Genomic DNA, 20,382 nt, shown 5'->3' with positions numbered 1-20,382 from the left:
ATACAGTTTGAATGCAGTTTTTGCCACTGTTTGAATCTGGTTTGGGGAAAGCGGTTGACTTTCAGGTCCACATTGTCTTAAAACTAGCAGCAAGTCCATCAAAGACGACGTTAAGGCTGAACTAGACAGAAAGAACAACAACAAATTTGGACCCCTATTTCCTACAGTCTATGGACTTTCTCATTAAAGGTTGTTGGGAAATGGGGGTTTCCTGTGGCTATGTGGAGTGTTTAAGCAAACTATTAATGCTCAAGTACTTTGCAATGCTTTGATTCTTCTTCCTTTCCTTCTCCAGATAAAACTGAAAAACTTTTTCAAAGATTGATCTTGCAGAGGCGTATTTTCAGTTGCAAGTTCATGAGGACTCAAGGAAGTGTTTGGTCTTGAAACTACCTTTCAGATGGTCTTTGGCTTGGCTAGCCCCCCTGCCACATTCCTGATCTTTATTGAATCTCATACTAACTGGAGGCATGCATAGTGACTATGTTTGTTTTGACTTTATTCACAGTTAATCATGAGCTCTCTCATACTCTTTCTATCTTGGCTCTTATGAACTTCCACCAAGAACTATCACTGTTTGATTTTGTGGATTAATAGACAATTTCTGTTTGTTGCTAAAGAAGTTTAGCTGTGTTCAATAAGCAGTTCTAGTCCTAAAATGAGGGTTAAAATAGGAATAGTTTTGTAACGACTGGCTCTCCCAATGATCTAAATAATTTTGTCCTTAAGGTGCTAAAAATTTTCAAGTCATTTCTCACATATTTTTCATGCTCTAGTAAGCATTAATATCTTTCCTGTGAGCAGAAGGGCAGTGATGATAGGTCCTCTCCTCCCACTAGATGTCTCTATTACACATATTTCAGAATCAGGTGACCATTTCTTAGCTAGGAGTGCTTGTTTTTAAAAAGACAGTTTCATGAATGGAACAGTTTCCAGTTGCAAACATAACAAAACAGCATGCTAAGTTTTTAGCACAACCAACTTTTATGACTATGATCACACATAAACCCAATTTTTCAAAGACTGCATCATCATCTGATTGAAGTTAAGCAACACATGTGAGAATCAACTAAAATAACGTTGGTTTATTTTTTTGTTTACAAAGTAATACAATAAATACCTTAAGAGGAGGTCCTGGCCAAGACAAATTAAAAATGGATTTTTTCACATAATTTGCATCCCAGGAGTGTGTAGATTATGCCTGCAAAAGGATTTATTAATTGTGCAACTATCTTAGAAATTACAGTGTGCTGAATGGAACCATGTTCTGAGTGATATATAAGTAGCTGTATGTGCTCAAAGAATTAGTTCAAGGAAAGATTTGATCAGTACATCAATTTTTGTCCAATGAAGATTTGCTTAAAAGCTGCATTAATGCCAATATGCAAAATGACAAAAGAGGTTCAACGCATGCATTTGGAAGCTGGTACCAAAACATCTTCATTGTGAGACAATAAACTGTTAAAATAGCAGCATAAATAGCTGCAGATATATTCAGCGAAGGTTATTCATCTAGTCTGAAGACCATGAATGTGTTAGGAATCATCATAGGAATGTACAGCTAAAACTTTGTGGAGTAACCTGATAGAAAATGCATGGCCACCATGGAGCAAGGAATGTCTCAGAAAAGACAATTAAATTTAGGGAGCCTTGGCAAGAGCTTTTTTGCTACTTGAATTTTAAATATTTTTTCAAACATCTGAACTTAGAAAAACATGCCAAGAAATTGACATGATTTTCAAATATTTGATTTACCCCACACATCCCTCCCCCGGTATTTTCCAAACCCCTAAATTCATTTTAATTTAAGAATCTTCTATTTTTATGGGTTTCAGAAATAGCCACAAGTCTATGCAATGCTTCGCACCAACCAGGATGCGCAGCAAGGTACATACTTTGACAAGGGCTGCATTTACCATTTTTAATTTTTTAACAGATAAAGGGACGTTTTTCACACACAAATTTATGTATAATAACATTTTAATAAAAACAATACTTGTATGAAAAAATTCTAAGCTTCTCCCATTTTTCGTGCCTCAACCAGAACCTCCCCTTAAAGAAAATGATAAAAATCAAAATGATAGTGGTTCAGCACTCACTCAACTCAATGGAGACTTTTGCCTGTTCCCTTGAACGAAAATCAACTGACAGGTTAACAGTTTGAGAGCACGAACAGACAATACAAAAATTGCTGGAGGCACTAATCTGTGCGTCCGCAGCTTGTGGTCTAGTGGCTAGCATTGCTGCCTCTGGATCACGGGGTCCCAGGTTCGATTCCTGGCTGGGCTGGGGATTTTCTCTACCCAGGGACTGGGTGTTTGTATTGTCCTCAACATTTCATCATCATCATCATTCGTGACTGTGGTTAGATTGGACTGTGTACAAAAATGGGGCTGTGTGTGTGGAAAAAAAAAAAAAAAAAAAAGGACTTTGTACAGTCGCTGATGACTGCACAGTTGAGCACCCCACAAACCAAACATCATCATCATCGTCATACTAACCTGTGCAACTTTGGATGAGTTTAAAAATTGTTTCCAACAAAGAATGAAACATCGAGAGAAGTGAATTAGGTTTTTTGGACACTACTTTGAAAGTGACACAATTTTATAAACTTGTAGTGAAATACAAAATGTGTATTTGAATAGTTAGATACAGCATGTCATGCTGGAAGCTAGTCCAGTTTTGAAATATGCTGTGCACCTACTTTCACCAAGAGCTGCCATCCAATGATATTTTGGGTATGTTGGATGCCTTTCCATGAATAGTGCTAGACAATGATAACTGCTCTAATCCAAACTGCAATATGGCCATAACTCTGTAATTCATAATTGTACTCAGCAATATTCTCTACAGCTTAGTAACATGGGAGGTATCTGCCCCCTCTCTGACGCCACATACAAGCAAACTTCATTTCTGGCACACTCCAAGTCACACACACACTCTCTCTCTCACTCTTTTTGCATAGAGGCAACTTCTGATGTGATGCACACTGTATCTATTTCTGGAGCCTGCCCTATTTGATTCCTTTCCAAATTAAGTTACAGCAGGTCTTGTAGGATCCCTCTTTCTGCTACAGCGATAGATTTGTCATATTTACGTTCCTTCCTTCCTTGGTCCCTGGTGTCCTTTAACCAGCTAATGCCTGGACAGGACAGATATGGTACTTCTCTTATATTATGGAGAAGCAACCACCCCCAAATATAGACTATTATTACGATAGGGTCGCCACTCCCAAAGGCATCTTTTTTAAAGCTACTGACCGCCCCCCCCCCCCCTCCTCACAAGGAGGAATCTGTGTGCCCCTTCTGTTTAGGCCTAGTATAACTACATGGTCTAAGTAACACAGTATGACAGAATGTTTCAATGTTTATCTGAGGCAGGACATGGGTACCAGACTTGTATTCCCCAAGGTTCATGTGGAAAACCACCTAAAACCACATCTATGTGGGCAGGCACATCAGCCCGCATAATCATGAGTGAGATTTGAACTGGGGCTGGTGTGCCTCCACGTTTCAGAAGTGGCCGCTTTAATGCGTTTAGCTGTCAGGGTGGGTGAATTTAGCTTATAAAATGAACAAGTATTCCAAGCAGTTTCATGATTGTCACAAATCAACATAAGTATTATGGCTAATACTACCACTAGCCACTGTGTATTTTGTATATGTTATTACTGTACAGATAGATATCAGAACAGTGGTATGAGAACACATTGGCTCTGTCAACTTCTTCTTCATATTCTTTGGCTTGTCATTACTAGTATCTTCTATGGAAGTATGATAAGCATGTGATTGTAATCTCATCTACAGCTAAATAATCTAGATACATTCCACATCTAGGATACTCATTGCTGTACACATCTATCAAGTTTACATAAAATAATAAATCCTGTACTCCCCTCTTCAACTAAGAGAGAAAAAGCTCTAAATAGGCATACTGATAATTTCTCTCAGAATACACAGCATCTATAACAAACCTCTGATGAATAATTGCCTGTAATACTGAATAGCAAAAATTCACTGTTCACCTGGAACATTCCTTGCAGAATTAGAACTCAAAATCTTATTTCACAAACAAGAATCTCACTAAACTATAGTGTTAGTGAAATAATTCAGCAGCATACAAGAAATTTTTAAAACATACTTAACACATTGTATGAAAAAACTTTTAGCACAGTCAGGCATCTATGTTTGGTTGTAAAAGGCCAAAATAAAAACTGAATTTAGTTTGTCTACAAGATCAACAGCTCTGCACGACACAGAGACATAATTGGAAGAAGAACTGGCAGGAGATAGGTAAACAATTTAAATAATGGAACATAACTCTGGGAAAGCACCATTAAAGTGGAACATAACTTGTACGTGTACAACTCAAAAGGTTTAAACAAAACACCAAATACTATCTCGTACAGATTAAACAAGCAGGTTGATACAGGATACACTATAAATACCTGAGCACTGAATCAAACCATAATACTATGCTGATCCTTTTCAATTTGAGCAAGGGAAAGGAACTTTCCAGGATAAAGAGTCACTGTAATTCCAGTGGTATCCATCAACAGTTTGCACAACATTTAAAACAGTTAGTTTAACAGTGGACACCACAATATGAACTATCATATGTTGGAAAAAAGTGAGTAAACATGGTTATGGATGCAATCATACCTCACAGTTTGTCATTTCCTTCAAGTGCAAACTACACTTCTTTTGCTATTATTATAAACAGTCTTTACTTATTTCACATGCACTTTCACTATGAAATAAGCAGTTTGAAATGCAACAAAAATAGAAAGCAGCTTTGCAATAAATGATATGACACAGGAAGCTACTTTTCTTCTGTATTTCACTTATGAGGGTTGCATTAGCTGTGAGGAAATAAGAACTACAATGTTCTCTTTTTAAGCTGTCCCATGTGTTGTGGGGTACCACTGTCTAACCCTGATGTAACTTACAGTAGTTTTAAGCAAACCATCCTATAAAAATCTTCTCAGAAAGTTTCTAGAACCAATTTTAAGTGATGAATCTAGATACATATTACATACCCCTACGTATTCCTCCCACTGGGACCACGAAGACAGGATTAAATTAATTGGAGTATACACAGAGGCATTCAAGCAGTCATTCTTCCCGCGATCCATAAGTAAATAGAACAGGACAAAGTCCTATTAATTGGTACAATGTGACATTCCCTCAGCTGTGCACTTCACGGTGGTTTGCAAAGTGTAGATGTAGATAAAGAATAAAGTTGAGCAGGCAGAGTCGACATCTAATGAAGAAGAACATGACACGAAAGTTATGTCACCTACACAAGTGCTTGCTTCTTCCAATTGTCAGATTCAAAACAATTACATATTCTATGTCGTGAGTCAAAGATTAGAGTTTAATGTTCCATAGTCAACACAGACAACAGAGTCAGAAGTCTCCTGAAACAGTAAGATTATGTGCATGATCATCCAAATACTAGTCTCAAATAATTTAGAGAAAATATAGCAAATATGAATCAGAAAGGAGTGACAAGAATTGGATCTACATTCCATCTGAATTTAAGTCCACTGTCTTAAATACAAGACTACCCTGTGGCTCAGGCTGCGGTTGTAGGCCCCTAATGCATTCTGCTCTAATGACATACATGTAACTATGATAAATATTACAGATTAATACCACAAGAAGAAAACTCCCATTGTTTATTGTAAACTGGATGCATTTTCCATGGATAATGAAGTAAATATTGATGATATACAACTCTTCCAACATTCATGCCCCCACCAATTCTTTGTGTTTTCAATAATTTTATTCCAGAATATAAGAAAATGTTTGCGAAAGGAACACTGGTCAAATTTTGATGCGCTCATTACAGAAGAAAGGCATCAAACATAACAATGCAAGTACCAGTACAGTACCCTCAAAATAAGCCAGCTTTCACAACACACAAGTGATCTCTATCACAATGAGCTACTATGCCACAATCATATGGCAAAACCAAACTTCTAACACTGGTTTTGGAAAATAAATAAAACTAAAAGAAAAAGTTTCACATTATTCTGACAAAAAAAAAAAAAAAAAAAAAAAATTACAACTTGTCCACTTAGCAGCAGCTGAAAACAAGCGTTATAGAACCATCACATATTTTGGCAGGCAGCCATACAAAAATATAAAAAAAGAATAATAACAGCTTTAAATGCAGAAACATTCCTTTCTTACATGCAGCTGTGTTCATGTGAGACCTGTAAAAGTTTAAACCTGTATCAGTGGTGTGTCTTCATTGTCACTTTTCTTCTGGAGCCATTTCTGAAGACCTGGGAACCTCTGGCAGTGTAAGCATACCCAGCGATGAAAATACACAGCCCGGTTCTCAGAATACAGTTGTAGAAGTTCTTTCTTGGTGCTAGGAACTTTCAGCACAGTTGCTTCAACTTCAAATACAGGTAACACAAACACATACCTTTTCAACTGAAGTTCAGGTTTTGTTGCATGTGGGCTAACATTATCGAAATGCTGCTTAAATTTCTTGAACATAGACAAGAAAGCTGGTACCAAGTTTGAGCTTGGTAAGAGTTCTACATCTGACACCAATACGTGAGTGGTTTTTGCTGCAATTCGCGCTACATTACGGGCCGTATTTACAGGATATGTTAACTTTTGCTGATGTCGAAAGGTCTCAAATCTTCCATTCAGTAAGTTTAGTGGGGCGGAACAGTTTGAAAAATCTAGGTCTTCGAGCAGTTTACTGCCAACTACTGAATAACGGGATTCCATGGGAAAATATTTGTAATGTACAATCAAATGTATTGTCACGCGTGACATTTCGGGGAGGCATCTGCACATGTGATACAGAACACTCAAACTTACGAACAAATCTGTGCCTGGTGCGAACACGGCTACACTCACTGGGCCGTCCCACCGATTCACTATTTCAGCAATGTGGTAAAGAAATTCTGGTGTTGCATGTGTACAATATGTCACACCTACAGTGTTGTCTTCAAATCGGCCTTCTATGAGATTGTACACTACTCGGTAAGGTCCATTGTTTCCTAGCTGTGGTGTTGCCTCGAGAAACAATTCTGTCATGTTCCAAACGTCCGGAAACTTGTAATTGAAGTTGCAATAGCTTTCATTCTTCGGTACCTCACTGTTTAAGAAACTTGCAGGTATGAAAACGGGCTTCCTATGGCTTTCAGGGGATGGTGAAGACAATGCATTTTGACTATCTCCATATTTCCGCAGCGGTTTCTTCTGTTCTGTAAAATGACTGTTAAGCAAAAAAGCCCTGACTGGAAAAAGTGCTTCTTTGATAACAAGGCCAAATACGGCAGTTATTATTATTGACACTGCTATTTTAGACCTTAAATATTTAGCAAGGCGACATCTCATATTATTGGACAACAAAGCGAAACTTCCGATGTATATTCAGTGCCTTTACATCCTGTCATTTGTTATCGCGTCTACTTGCTGCTCTTACAAGTATTTGCACTCTCCATACAATATTTTATAAGCATTAATCATAATTATTAAACGTACTTGTTAATCAAAATTTTCTTCCGTAACGCCTTAACGTAGTTACCCACTTCCCGCATGCAGTCATTGATCGAACCAATTTCGTTTTGCCCTCCATGGGTATTATACCAACTGCTTTATTCATTAAATATATTATTGTTATAGCTCTTAAGAAAGCAAAAATGTTGAAAGCAGATTTTTTTTCTTTTTTGCAGTACATAACATCTCACTTAAGTGTTGGTTTAATTATTTTAGGTTTTCCAAAATATAATTACGACTTTGAAAAGGATTATAGGTTGTAATTAACAAGTTCATATCTGATCGTTCAAAATACCAAACAAAATTAGTATTTTATGAAGTAATACGTCGTACTCGCGTGGCAGAAACATCTGTCATCTTGTAATGGAACACTAACATTGTTACTGCGGATTTAGGGTCTTTGACTGTGTAATCTTGACTGCAAGATAATGAACATCTGTCAGAGGATGTGTTATAGATAACAGACTACAATCCAATCTCCTGTCATTCCCAAATCTCCAGTTCAACCAACACACCAAGATGCCGCTCAAGGTTTATTTCGTTTTATTAGTAGTTGGCCATAAAAATGCATCTTCTTTTTTACTGTTGCTTAATTTTTTTGAACAGGTTCATGAGTTTACTGTCGATATGGCATGCGGCGGCTGTGCATCTGCAGTCGAAAAAGTTCTGGGAAAATTGAAGGGTAATGTATTGAATATTTTTCCCACTTTTACGACCCTTTTACGAAAAAAATTAATTTGTTCAGTTTCAAATTTATGTACCTTATTCTATGTCGATGGCCTCTCTTTCGTTGTTGTATTGTGTTGTGAGTTTAGTGCGCAACAAAGTCTGACGTGCATTAGTGGTTCCTATAATTGCAGCGAATATGCACACGATAACGTAAGAAGAATGAATTTATTGTCTACCAGGTATCACATAACAAGCCAATGGATTTCCCAATAGCTTCGTCATTTATGTACAATAAAGAATTGACATGTTTACACATTTATTTTGTCGTTTTTATCCTTTTTATTTTTTCTTGGTTTCTGTAGATTTCTACCTAACAACTTATCATTGATGTCAATCGAGTAATATTCTAGGCAATACAAGTTAACGAGATTTTCATGTTGCTTGTATGCTTTTGATCAAATTTGCACCGAATAATCCATAGCAACTCGAAAAAAAAAAAATTTTAGCGTTATCTTACTGTATTTAAGAAAGTGATCGTAGTTAAGGATTTTGTTGTTAAAAAAGAGTGAATTATAATGCGATAAGAAAGTCACTAAGAAGTTCTGTTTACGCAAAATGATGAGGTAAACAGTGTGAAGAAGTTATCAATCAGACACTATTTTTATCATAGTAATACAGGTGTAGGACAGGGAGAGGACCACTACTGGTTTTGAGATCTTCTCACTTTCAATTTCTTTCTTTCTGCTGGTCCAAGGTGTGCTTACCTTGAATTTTTTAACCACTTTGCTAACTTTCCACTTCTGTACTTTGTTGTTGAATGTTTATCTATCTTGTAGAGACCTGTATAAGTGTTATGCCAGCATTCTTCAGGTCTTTTCTGACTTCAGTGATCCACTTCATGTTCTAAATACTTTCTATGTTCTCCAAGATATATTTGTCAGGTGTCCTGCAATCTCTGGATATGCCAGTAAAATTACTGTCAACTTTTCTTCATGTCATGAACTGTGTTAGATATTTGTTCAGTCTCTTGTCCATTCTACAATATGTAGCCTTCTGCCATCATGTTGACCCTAGGGTTTTGGTGATGATTCTTCTCTGTAGTGCACCTTTCTGATGCAGGACCAATGTTTCTGATTTGTATGAAGTTTCTGGCTTGATGAAGTTGTGATATAGCATTTTTGTGTTATGTGATAGGCATGACTTACTGTAGAGGTTTCCAGTCTTAGCAAATGCTCAAATCATCTTTTGATTTCTTTGTTTGTGAGCCTCTTTCTGTATCCCATTTGTCTGTATCAGCTGCACCAAGTTTATGAATTTTTTGACTCGTGATCTCACCATATTTTGTAATAGTCTACCTGTAATCTTTTTTGCTGCATCTTTTTGATTTGACACTTATTCTGTTTCTTCGTTGGAGATCTGTAGTCCAACCTTTTCAGTCTCACCTTTCGTTATCTCAGTTTGCTTTATTGCTGTTTCTGTGTTATCTGTGACTATTGCCAGATCATCATCGAATGCCATAGAGCTAATATCTAATCTTTCGTTTCTCCTTACAAGCCTGATTGATTTATAAAGTCCTTGTATCTTCAGTTCTTTTCAACATTCCCTGAAAACTTTGTCTAATAGTATGTTGAACAATAATGATAAAATACCATCACCCTGTGGGACTCGGGTAACTCTCCTCATGAATTTAATTTTGGTTTTGATGTTTATTAGTGTCTACCCATAGTGTTAACTGTCTTCTCATTGAGGCCAGGCTCTCCCACTTCTTAGGCCAGGCTCTCCCAGTTCTTGGATCAGTGATAGGCTATCTATAGGGTCATACGCCATTTTGAAATCCATGAAGATACACATGGTCTATTTGCTTGTTGTCGCTTGGTATCTCAGGACTGTTTGTAAGTTGAAAATCTGTTCAGCATAGGATTTTACTGGTCTGTAGCCTGCTAGGTATTCTCCATCTTGTCTTCCTGTTGGAACTGTATCCTGTCTAGTAGGCTCTGTGATAGATAATTTTCTGCATGTGTGAATAACACAACAGCAAATATGTTACAGGAAATATTGAAGGTTTCCTCCCTGGCTGTTTTTCACAGGAATTCATTTTATTAGATCTTACATGAATGGCCAATTTCAGCCTTACAGTCCATTTTTCAAGCACAGGAGGTTGTGGCGGCAGCACCGTGTCAGTGCATTGCACAGTCATCCTGTTCTTAAATGGCAGATGAAGCTGTTATGAAAGTGAGCACATAGCGTGCAAGCATCAGAATTAAAGCCAGAAGGCTTCCTGCAGGTAATAATAGTCATCTTTGTAACAAATGCCATGTCGTAGACATGTATGTGCTATAATATGGCATTAGCTATAAAGATGACTATTACTGCACACAATAAATTTTCTCCTTTTAATTCTACCTCTCGCACACTACATGCTCGCTTTCAGAACAGCTATATCTACTGTTTAATAACAGGATTATTGTGCAACCTATCAACACCTATTGTGCTTGAAAATGGCCTGTAAGGCAAAAATTGGCCAATCCTTCAAGATATAATAGATTGAATACATGTGAAAAACAGCCGAGGTGGAAAACTTCAGAATGCTCTTCCACTGTGATAGAATGTTGTATGTGACTGATAGTACAGATATCCCTCTGTAATTGTTAGCATTGGTCCTGCCCCCTTTGTACACAAAATTTCTGATTTTCTGGTACTACTACCATCTCCCATATGTTTTGTATGATATTTGTTATTTCTCTGTTGATCATAATCATCATCATCATCATCATCATCATCATCATCGTCATCATTAATTCCCCCTTAAGGAGAGTGCTAAACACAATCAATTTTCATGGCCTTTTTTTCTGTCTCTTTCCTTTTTCTTCCCAAAAACCTCTCTTATATTCACTGCGTTTCTTCTGTCCACTTTTTTCATGTTTGCTTTTCACTGCGCATTTGCTGAAATTTCTGTTATTTGATTTGTTTTCTCTGTATTTTTCCCTTTGTTGTTGTTGTTTCCTCTGTTGTGTGGATCCAAGAGCCTTCAGTCTGGCTATTACAGAAGCAAATAAGGTGACACATTAAATTTTGAAACTTGCTGCACATGCGTACTCCTTTACCCCTCTGCTGAACAGCTATACCTCTTCTTTTCTTTCTTTGTTTAGTCCATAGATATCAGTTCTCTATTTAGTCCACAGATATGACATGTAGGAATGGTTGGACATTTGCAGAAGTTTCACTGCCATCTGCTCTCATTTTTGTACTATTGTTTCTCTATAGTGCATGCGTGGAAGAAATAGATGCCTTTAGAATCTTTTGCAGATACATACTCGCAGAACTTACAGAGCAGCAAGTCACATATTAAATAACACTTTTTCTTTTTTCATTCAATAATGCATTTTCTTGTACCATATCCTACTTAAATTTACGTAACAGCTCCCTATCCTTCTTCAAGTAGCCAAATTGAATCTTGTAAGCTCTCTTTTTTTAATTTTTTTCCTTTTAAATTTAATTAATGAGCTTGGGATGACAGTAAATCCAAACAGGCTCATTGTGAGTCACAAAACAATATTAAAAATGCTATATTGAATTCAGAATCCTCATGCTTAAATGTAGTTTGCTACTTGACTATTTGCTATGAGATTCATAGTCATGCCCTTACTTGCCACTACAAACAAAATGAATTAGATATTTAAATTGTGTCATTTCCTTTGTTGATTTATGTGTGGACATTGAATCTCACTGAATACAGGTGTTCAACTTTACTCCAAAAATAGTTCTTGATTTTAAAATATTTCCCATCTTCATGTATATTTAACACTTAACAGAGCAGCAATAGAACAATTTTTATAAATGAAAAAAATTCTAAGAAATTTGATTCACTCTTGCCCAGCATTTCATTTGCTGTCACTTTTTGTTGCATCAAATTCATGAAAGTTGTACTGGACAGATAATTTTGATTCACTGGGTTGCCACAATTGTGATAAAAAAAGTCTCAACATTCTGTAATATATATCTTTTAGTTAGTGTTCCACTTTAAAATTCTTGAATGCTTATCACTTATTTTTATCCGATGCTGAAGGCAGCGGAGTGGACACATCTTATCCGGGTATTGTAATTTGGTAGACACAGTGAGAGGGACAATAGGGTACTGAGGGAGGCAATAGGGTACTTTTGCTTCAGTTCATCGTTCATTATTGTTCATTGATAACAGCCCCAAAAGACTACATACTCTTTCAGCTTGCTTGAGTTCATCATCATTATTGTTCGTTGATAAAAGCCACAAAAGAATACATACCCTTTCAAGTTGCTACCATCACTGTTGATTTTCCACTCACCAGAAATTAAAAGCTCATTTGTCTTTTCCATTTGCTCTTTCAATATAATTTTGGTCTGTCAGTTGCTTTTACAGTGCTGAGCATATTACTGTTGTTTATTTTTGCCACATGGCCATCTAATTGGATTTGTTTGCTCCTCAATATATTTGTTGTCTGCTGACCTCCCATCCTGCCACATATCTCTTCGTTATGTGTTGACCCCGTACTTCTCTATGAACCAATCTAGAACTAAATCGAATGCACTGGACAGTGTGTATTATCCAGTCTCAGAACTGGATTTCACTTCAAAATTCTGATACCCCTGCATCATTCAGCACTGCTGTAGGCTGTGATGGTGCATGCTCTCAGTGAGCGGGATGTACATATTCGTTTCGTATTCACAGTATTTTTTGCACAGTTGTCTAATTGGAAATATATTGTCCTCTGCAGTTACCTGCATATTAATCCCCCGTATTGTTTTAGCAAGTTTTTTTTTTCTGTTGCCTAACACTAATGTGGAGAATATTCTAGTAAGAATATTGTATGAAGTAGATATTTGTACTTACTATTTTAGTAAGAATATTGTATGAAGTAGATATTTGTACATCTTGCAAAAGCCTTTTTAAGGCTCTTGAAATTCTTGTGGATTTTGCAATACCTTTACTCCATAATGGTTTCTGTTACTGATATTAAAAATAAGTTTTAAGTGAACTGTGATATACACAATTAGAGAACAGGACACAAAAATAGTTTTCATGTCGCCATTGCTTCCTTGTTCAGGGTTATGTACTCCAGTGGTACGATATTCAGCAAACTCCTGTCTGCATTAAGCAAGAAATATGGAATCTCTACCAGCTCAAAAGAAAATTAAAAACTTGTCTTGTTAGCCACTCTTTCTACTAATCATCTGAATATAAAACTTTAAAATTGTAAGCCTGATTTAGGTCTTTACATGCTCTATTTCAAACACTTTCCAATCCTAAATAAAGAAGATTTTCCAGGCATAAAAACAATTGTAAATTAAAAAATCAGGTTAAGTGTAAAATTGTCAAACTGTTATCTTTAAGACTCCAGTTACATTTTGTGTGTGTGTGTGTGTGTGTGTGTGTGTGTGTGTGTGTGTGTGTGTGTGTGTGTGTGTGTGTGTTGCCCAGGAGATCAGGGGAAAAAGCTCATTCAGCTTTACAACTGATGGAAAAATTTTACTTTTTGTAAATCCAACACCTATAACTTCTTTGTTTTTTGAGAAATTGTCATCTAGTGGAAATTTTTCTTGGATGTAACTACCAGAATTGACTGCATGAGATATCTTCATAAAATTTTACAACATATTTTTCAGACTTGGTATGGTAAATGTAGCTTTTAACGTCGCACCGGTGATAATATCTTCATTGCCCTTCTGTTTTTTTTTAAATTTCAGTTCCATGCAGACAGCCAGAAGTAGGTACTGCAGAAAGTTTGATAAATCTCACACTGAAATCTGTAAATAAGATTTTAGTATGCTATGAAGTTTATGAATTACTAGCTCTTGTTTCTGAAGGAACACTTTCGGTTTGGTAAACAATGAAAGATTATTATATAGTTTGGTAACTGGGTCATTTAGAATAGGGTGCACTCCATTTAAGTAAGAGTTGTTCATATAGTTTTTGAAGCTTCCTCACTGAAAAATTTACCAGAGATTCCCACTATTTGATTAGAGAAAAGAGAGCAATCTTGTACATACATACATACTTCAATATTTTGTACGGTTTAGGAACATACACAGGGTGTTTGGAAATTCCCGTTACAAATTTCCAGGGCTTGAGAGGTGAGTGATTACATAATATTTTGAATAGGAACCTATGTCCAGAAATGTAACATTTACGTTCTACGATGGTTTCAGTTCAGAATGTGTAACTCATCCACTTCAGCTGGAGGAATTGAATTAGGCATGAAATACTACAATTATTTAGTAACAATTCTAAAGTAAACACAACGAAACACCCATTTATCACTTACGCACATTTGTCTGTGTTAACACTTAATCATTAAGTGTTTACATTATTCCAAAACAAAAAAGAACACACCATACTGCATGTACAGAACAGTACTTACGCACTACAAAAGCGGATCGATGTGGCAACCACCAGCATTGTTACAGATTTTGTACCTACGAAGCATGTTCTGGTACACATTCTCATCCCTCCTGATATCTCTTCAGTTTCTTGTGTAGTGCCCAGAATTCGTGCCAGCTGATCTTCCTCTGTCTCTACAAGAGGACCTTAAATTAAACTTTGCATGTGACCTCATAAGAAGTCTATAGGAGTTAAATCCGGCAATCGCGATGATCATACGGTTAAACACCTTTGGCCTATCCATCTTTTCATCATATTATCTGTTGGAATGTCTCCAGACAGCACGTGAAAAATGAAGTGGTACCCCATCATGCTAAAACCACATTTCCTGACTGACATTCAGTGGCACAGCTTGCAAGAATGGGTCCAATACTTTGGTAAGAACATAAAGTGTGTGGGACAAATTAGCTTGAGTGGGAGGAGGTATGGCCAAATCGCATGACTGTCCAGAATATGTGCCTACATGTTAATACCAAACAGATGCTGTAATACCTATGAACATGCATGGTATAAGGCTTTCCATCTGCCATATTGCATACCAGGACAAGCAATTCTGAGACTTTCCTCTTTCCCTCAGCAGATGTGGACACATTACCCATCAGAATTGAAAACGTCTTAGAATGGAAACACTATGTTTCTGGACATTCATTCCTATTCAAGATATTAAGGAATCATCACTCTTTTCTACAAGTCTTACAAGTTTGTAATGGGAATTTCCGAACATGCTTTATATTTTGCCAGAGTTTGAAAGTAAACTGTCTTTTCGAACTTTTTTTTTTTTTGCAAAAGTAGGAAAGTTCAATTACAATTTGATGCTCTTTGCACCTGTTTGTGTGGCTAAATAATGCAAGTGGCAGGAAGAATTTCGTATTCTTATGTGTGGTTAAACTTTCTTCAAAAAGGCAACAATTCCTGTTATATGTCTCACCATTGTATTTAGATTATCACATGCAAGTGAAATGCAGTTTTTGCAGTAAATTTCTTTTCATAACAGCCCCCCAACTCAGGAGATTGAAAAGTCACCTGGTTGGAAAAATCGCAAAAGCTTACAGACGAATGCCTTGAACCTTGTGCCGTCACTTGGCTCGAAAGCAGCTTTATTCTTAACCTTTAAGCTGAAAGGTGCAGAACAAAATTTTCAGTGTCACCCAGTATAACTTATTGTAAATTCATGGTGACAAAATTATTCCTAGACAGATTTCTACGTGCTCAGGAAGAAAATAATTCCAATTAAGGTGATAAATCCGTAACAATTATGGTCAGTCCATAATAGTTGGCAGCCATGTTGTTATGAAGCTGTATAGTAAGTAATAATGTACTGTAAATTGATCTGAGCATTGATAGTTTTAAAAATATTTTCTTTGAGAAATACCGTTGTAATCAAGTAACTATTTAGCTGCTATTAGCAAATGAACTATGGATATACAGGGTGTTACAAAAAGGTACGGCCAAACTTTCAGGTAACATTCCTCACACACAAATAAAGAAAATATGTTATGTGTCCGGAAACGCTTAATTTCCATATTAGAGCTCATTTTAGTTTCGTCAGTATGTACTGTACTTCCTCGATTCACCACCAGTTAGCCCAGTTGAAGGAAGGTAATGTTGACTTTGGTGCTTGTGTTGACATGCGACTCATTGCTATACAGTACTAGCATCAAGCACATCAGTACGTAGCATCAACAGGTTCGTGTTCATCACGAACGTGGTTTTGCAGTCAGTGCAATGTTTACAAATGCGGAGTTGGCAGATACCCATTTGATGTATGGATTAGCACGGGGCAATAGCCGTGGCGCAGTACGTTTGTATCGAGACAGATTTCCAGAACGAAGGCGTCCCAACAGGAAGACGTTCGAAGCAATTGAACGGCATCTTAGGGAGCACGGAACATTCCAGCCTATGACTCGCGACTGGGGAAGACCTGGAACGACGAGGACACCTGGAATGGACGAGGCAATTCTTCGTGCAGTTGACGATAACCCTAATGTCAGCGTCAGAGAAGTTCCTGCTGTACAAGGTAATGTTCACCACGTCACTGTATGGAGAGTGCTATGGGAGAACCAGTTGTTTCCGTACCATGTACAGCGTGTGCAGGCACTATCAGCAGCTGATTGGCCTCCACGGGTACACTTCTGCGAATGGTTCATCCAACAATGTATCAATCCTCATTTCAGTGCAAATGTTCTCATTACTGATGAGGCTTCATTCCAACGTGATAAAATTGTAAATTTTCACACTCAACATGTGTGGGCTGATGAGAATCCGCACGCAATTGTGCAATCACGTCATCAACACAGATTTTCTGTGAACGTTTGGGAAGGCATTGTTGGTAATGTCTTAATTGGGCCCCATGTTCTTCCACCTACGCTCAATGGAACACGTTATCATGATTTCATACGGGATACTCTACCTGTGCTGCTAGAACATGTGCCTTTACAGGTACGACACAAGATGCGGTTTATGCACGATGGAGCTCCTGCACATTTCAGTCGAAGTGTTCGTACGCTTGTCAACAACAGATTCGGTGACCGATGGATTGGAAGAGGCGGACCAATTCCATGGCCTCCACACTTTCCTGACCTCAACCCTCTTGACTTTCATTTATGGGGGGCATTGAAATATCTTGTCTACGCAACCCCGGTACCAAATGTAGAGACTCTTCGTGCTCATATTGTGGACGGCTGTGATACAATATGCCATTCTCCAGGGCTGCATCAGCGCATCAGGGATTCCATGCGACGGAGGGTGGATGCATGTATACTCGCTATCGGAGGACATTTTGAACATTTCATGCAACATAGTGTTTGAAGTCACGCTGGTACGTTCTGTTGCTGTGTGTTTCCATTCCATGATTAATGTGATTTGAAGAGAAGTAATAAAATGAGCTCTAACATGGAAAGTAAGCGTTTCCGGACACATGTCCACATAACATATTTTCTTTCTTTGTGTGTGAGGAATGTTTCCTGAAAGTTTGGCCATACCTTTTTGTAACACCCTGTATAATGAAACTAAGGAGGCAGCAGCTTTTTTTCCCCCAAAGTAACAGCTTTCTTACTAATTTACCTGATTAAATTTAGATGGCATAAGCATGAATGGCTTTAAGAAGCATAAAGATAGTTTATTAATACTGTGTACAGATTAAGTTTCCATGATGTCTGTGTCTCATGTTAATGCATATCTTGACGCATTCCATACCTATGAAGGTTCTCCTCGATGGGGTCTATAGAGCATGGTGAATGAATGTTCAGTAGTATGTAGTTACTTGAGTCACAGTGAGCCCTCTTTGTGGATTGGTAGCATGAGTGCTCTTTTCCAACTTCGACATTTTCTTTGCATTATAGATTATGTCCTTTAGATGAATTTTCTGCAGATGCAGCATTATCTCAAGCCTCTTTTAGCAGCTCTGTCTCAGTTCCATTCTCATCGATTACTTTGTTGATCTGTAACTTGCTGATACACTTCTTCATTTATTCACATCTTTTAAAGTGAAGTTAATAAGTTGCCTTCCTTTTTGCCTTCTGGAAAATCTTGATGTTGGTGGGGTAGTGAGATCACACACTTGTTTAACACTCTCATATAATTTAAGCTAACCTGTTTTTATTCCAGGACAAGGTGTTGAAGATGTTACCATTTCACTGGAGGACAAGAAGGTGAGAGTGACTTCAACACTAACATCAGACCAATTGCTGGAAACAATTAAGAAAACTGGAAAGACTGTGGAATATATTGGAACCAAAGAATGATTTTTTAGACAGTGACCTTTCTTTCATTTGACACTAAATCTTTACCATTGGAATGTGGAAATATGCATGTGCATAATACTGACATTTTATTTGCCAATGACAACTTTATTCCTAAGTGATTGGCAGCAAAATGCTATTGAAATTGTTGGAGTATATTAATAAAACTGCATAAGTTTTAAATTAAACAGTTGATGGTATATGGTTCCTCTTATTGAATATCTTTGTATCAAATTTCAAAGTTCATGTACTAATCCAAAGAGAATGGTGTGGAAAAGCTGTAAATCTTTTCTACCAGTAGCTGGAAGTCAGAATCCAGTTGACACGTAACATGCTTGTTATATGCATTTCAGACAAGTGCTGCTACTGCTACCACTACCACCACTGCTGCTGCTGCTACTACTGCTACTACTACTACTTTGTTATACTTTATGATGTGACAGTCATGCAAATCTAACAGTGTTATTCTTTGCTAACAATGTTTCCCTTTATAGTTGATGGATTGCAGGTATTTCAAACACAAGAGTACTGCAGCTAAAAGAAAATGTCAAACTTGAGTTGTTGACATTGGAGCATACCTAACATGCACACAAACTGCCAAAGGTTTGTGATTTATCAAGGAAGGATAGTATATCTTACAGGTGTGTGTGTGTGGGGGGGGGGGGGGGGGGCGACTCGTTCTCTTTATATATGATTTGGTACTGGTTGCCTGTATGTTTCAGGATGATGGAAAATAAGATCAGAGAGCAGTATTCCATAACAGTTTTGGTACTGGTTGCCTGTATGTTTCAGGGTGAGAGAAAATAAGATCAGAAAGCAGTATTGCATAATAGCTATCAAACAGCTTCATATGGCATAGTGTCTGGTAATTGGTGCAGCTGTTACAATAATATGATATGTATTTTACCTAATTTAAATGCAGAGCTTCTACATTCTTGTATTAAATAATACAGCATAGGAACTCCAGGAAAAAGTTCAACATACCCCACAAGTTCAATAGATATTGTCAGTAGAAACTTAACAGACCACAAATTGGGGGAGGAAGGGCAGTATAGATTGCACAGACGAAAAAGTCTTTGAACTTCCACATTTATTTATCACCACCAAATTAGAGAGGAGAAAAAAAAAAAACAGTTGAAATACACTCACACTGTAAGATGGTGGTGCCATGTTGTTAATTACATCTAATTTTTAATTACAGCTGTTATGTATGGCTACAGTTTTTTCACTTAATATTGGATCCTCTGTGTAAGTAGTTAGCAGCATTGGCTACAATGTCCCATTTTTCACAGTATGGTAGCATCATGTGATCATCTACATGCTCTGTATGAGTTCATCAAATGATCAGTAGCACTCTGTTCAGAACAGCCTTAAGTTTTTAAGACCTATTGTAATAAAGTGGTCATATTTTGATGCCATTGTGTATTTTGGCTTCTGAGATAGTGTGCAGGACAAAATGAAAGGTACATCACATGTATGCTGTATTACATGTTGTCCAAAGGTGCACCACATGTATACTGCATTACATATTGTCCAAATACAATGCACAGCTGAATGAAAAGACCATTGAATTTATGTGGTGGCAGAAGTTTTGGTGTCACATTAAAAACAGTAGAAGTATGTACATGATTCCAATTAAGTATCCATGTAACACAGCAGAACTAAAGAACTGGAGCAGTTCTTTAAAACTGAATACAACTACTTACTACAAAGACATAGAGGGTCTGATGGGAAAATATGATGCATATTTCTGATCAGTAGCAACTGTTAGCTTGCCATTTGAACACAAGTCATCCAGCAGTACTCCTACACAGTGGTGACAAGTTCTCTTCTATTTATAAACATATCCAAATATGAGAAACATTCATACAGATGTAGATTATTCAAGGTACCAGTGAGAAGCTTGTGATTGTTTTAAAGTGGTTGTCATAGTTTTTAGGAGCACAGTGTGCCTACACCTAGTATTGTTGTTTCCTGTGTGAATGGGACGCCTAGGGACGAACACTACTTGTGGAAAAATTGTCTGAAG

General features: G+C 37.2%; 2 protein-coding genes across 3 annotated transcripts in view; one reads left to right on the top strand and one right to left on the bottom strand.

Moving 5' to 3' along the window:
• LOC126253211 (beta-1,4-glucuronyltransferase 1-like) overlaps positions 1 to 7,458 on the bottom strand; it is a 49,886-nt gene extending 42,428 nt beyond the window's left edge. Inside the window, exon 1 of one of the 2 annotated variants that reach the window (XM_049954388.1) lies at positions 6,237 to 7,458. In XM_049954388.1, coding sequence (XP_049810345.1) covers positions 6,237 to 7,367 — 1,131 coding nt within the window. In that variant the 5' untranslated portion in view covers positions 7,368 to 7,458. The remainder of the gene's footprint in view (positions 1 to 6,236) is intronic. The other variant, XM_049954389.1, reaches the window with a different exon arrangement.
• Positions 7,459 to 7,905: 447 nt separating this feature from the next.
• LOC126253214 (copper transport protein ATOX1) lies at positions 7,906 to 18,541 on the top strand. The gene is made up of 3 exons (XM_049954395.1): positions 7,906 to 8,060; positions 8,136 to 8,211; positions 18,220 to 18,541. The coding sequence occupies exons 1-3, from the start codon at positions 8,049 to 8,051 to the stop codon at positions 18,354 to 18,356; spliced, it is 225 nt and encodes a 74-aa protein (XP_049810352.1). The 5' UTR covers positions 7,906 to 8,048; the 3' UTR covers positions 18,357 to 18,541.
• The last annotated feature ends 1,841 nt before the right edge of the window (positions 18,542 to 20,382 follow it).

The sequence above is a fragment of the Schistocerca nitens genome, chromosome 4 (assembly GCF_023898315.1).
Source record: "Schistocerca nitens isolate TAMUIC-IGC-003100 chromosome 4, iqSchNite1.1, whole genome shotgun sequence".
In the NCBI taxonomy this organism is placed as follows: domain Eukaryota; kingdom Metazoa; phylum Arthropoda; class Insecta; order Orthoptera; family Acrididae; genus Schistocerca; species Schistocerca nitens.
This window is presented reverse-complemented; position numbering and strand designations above follow the sequence as displayed.

Bases quoted from the DNA above. Each gene is read 5' to 3' on its own strand.
- LOC126253214 (XM_049954395.1), top strand. The intron at 8,212-18,219 runs GTAATGTATTGA...TTTTTATTCCAG, and splicing joins AGTTCTGGGAAAATTGAAGG to GACAAGGTGTTGAAGATGTT.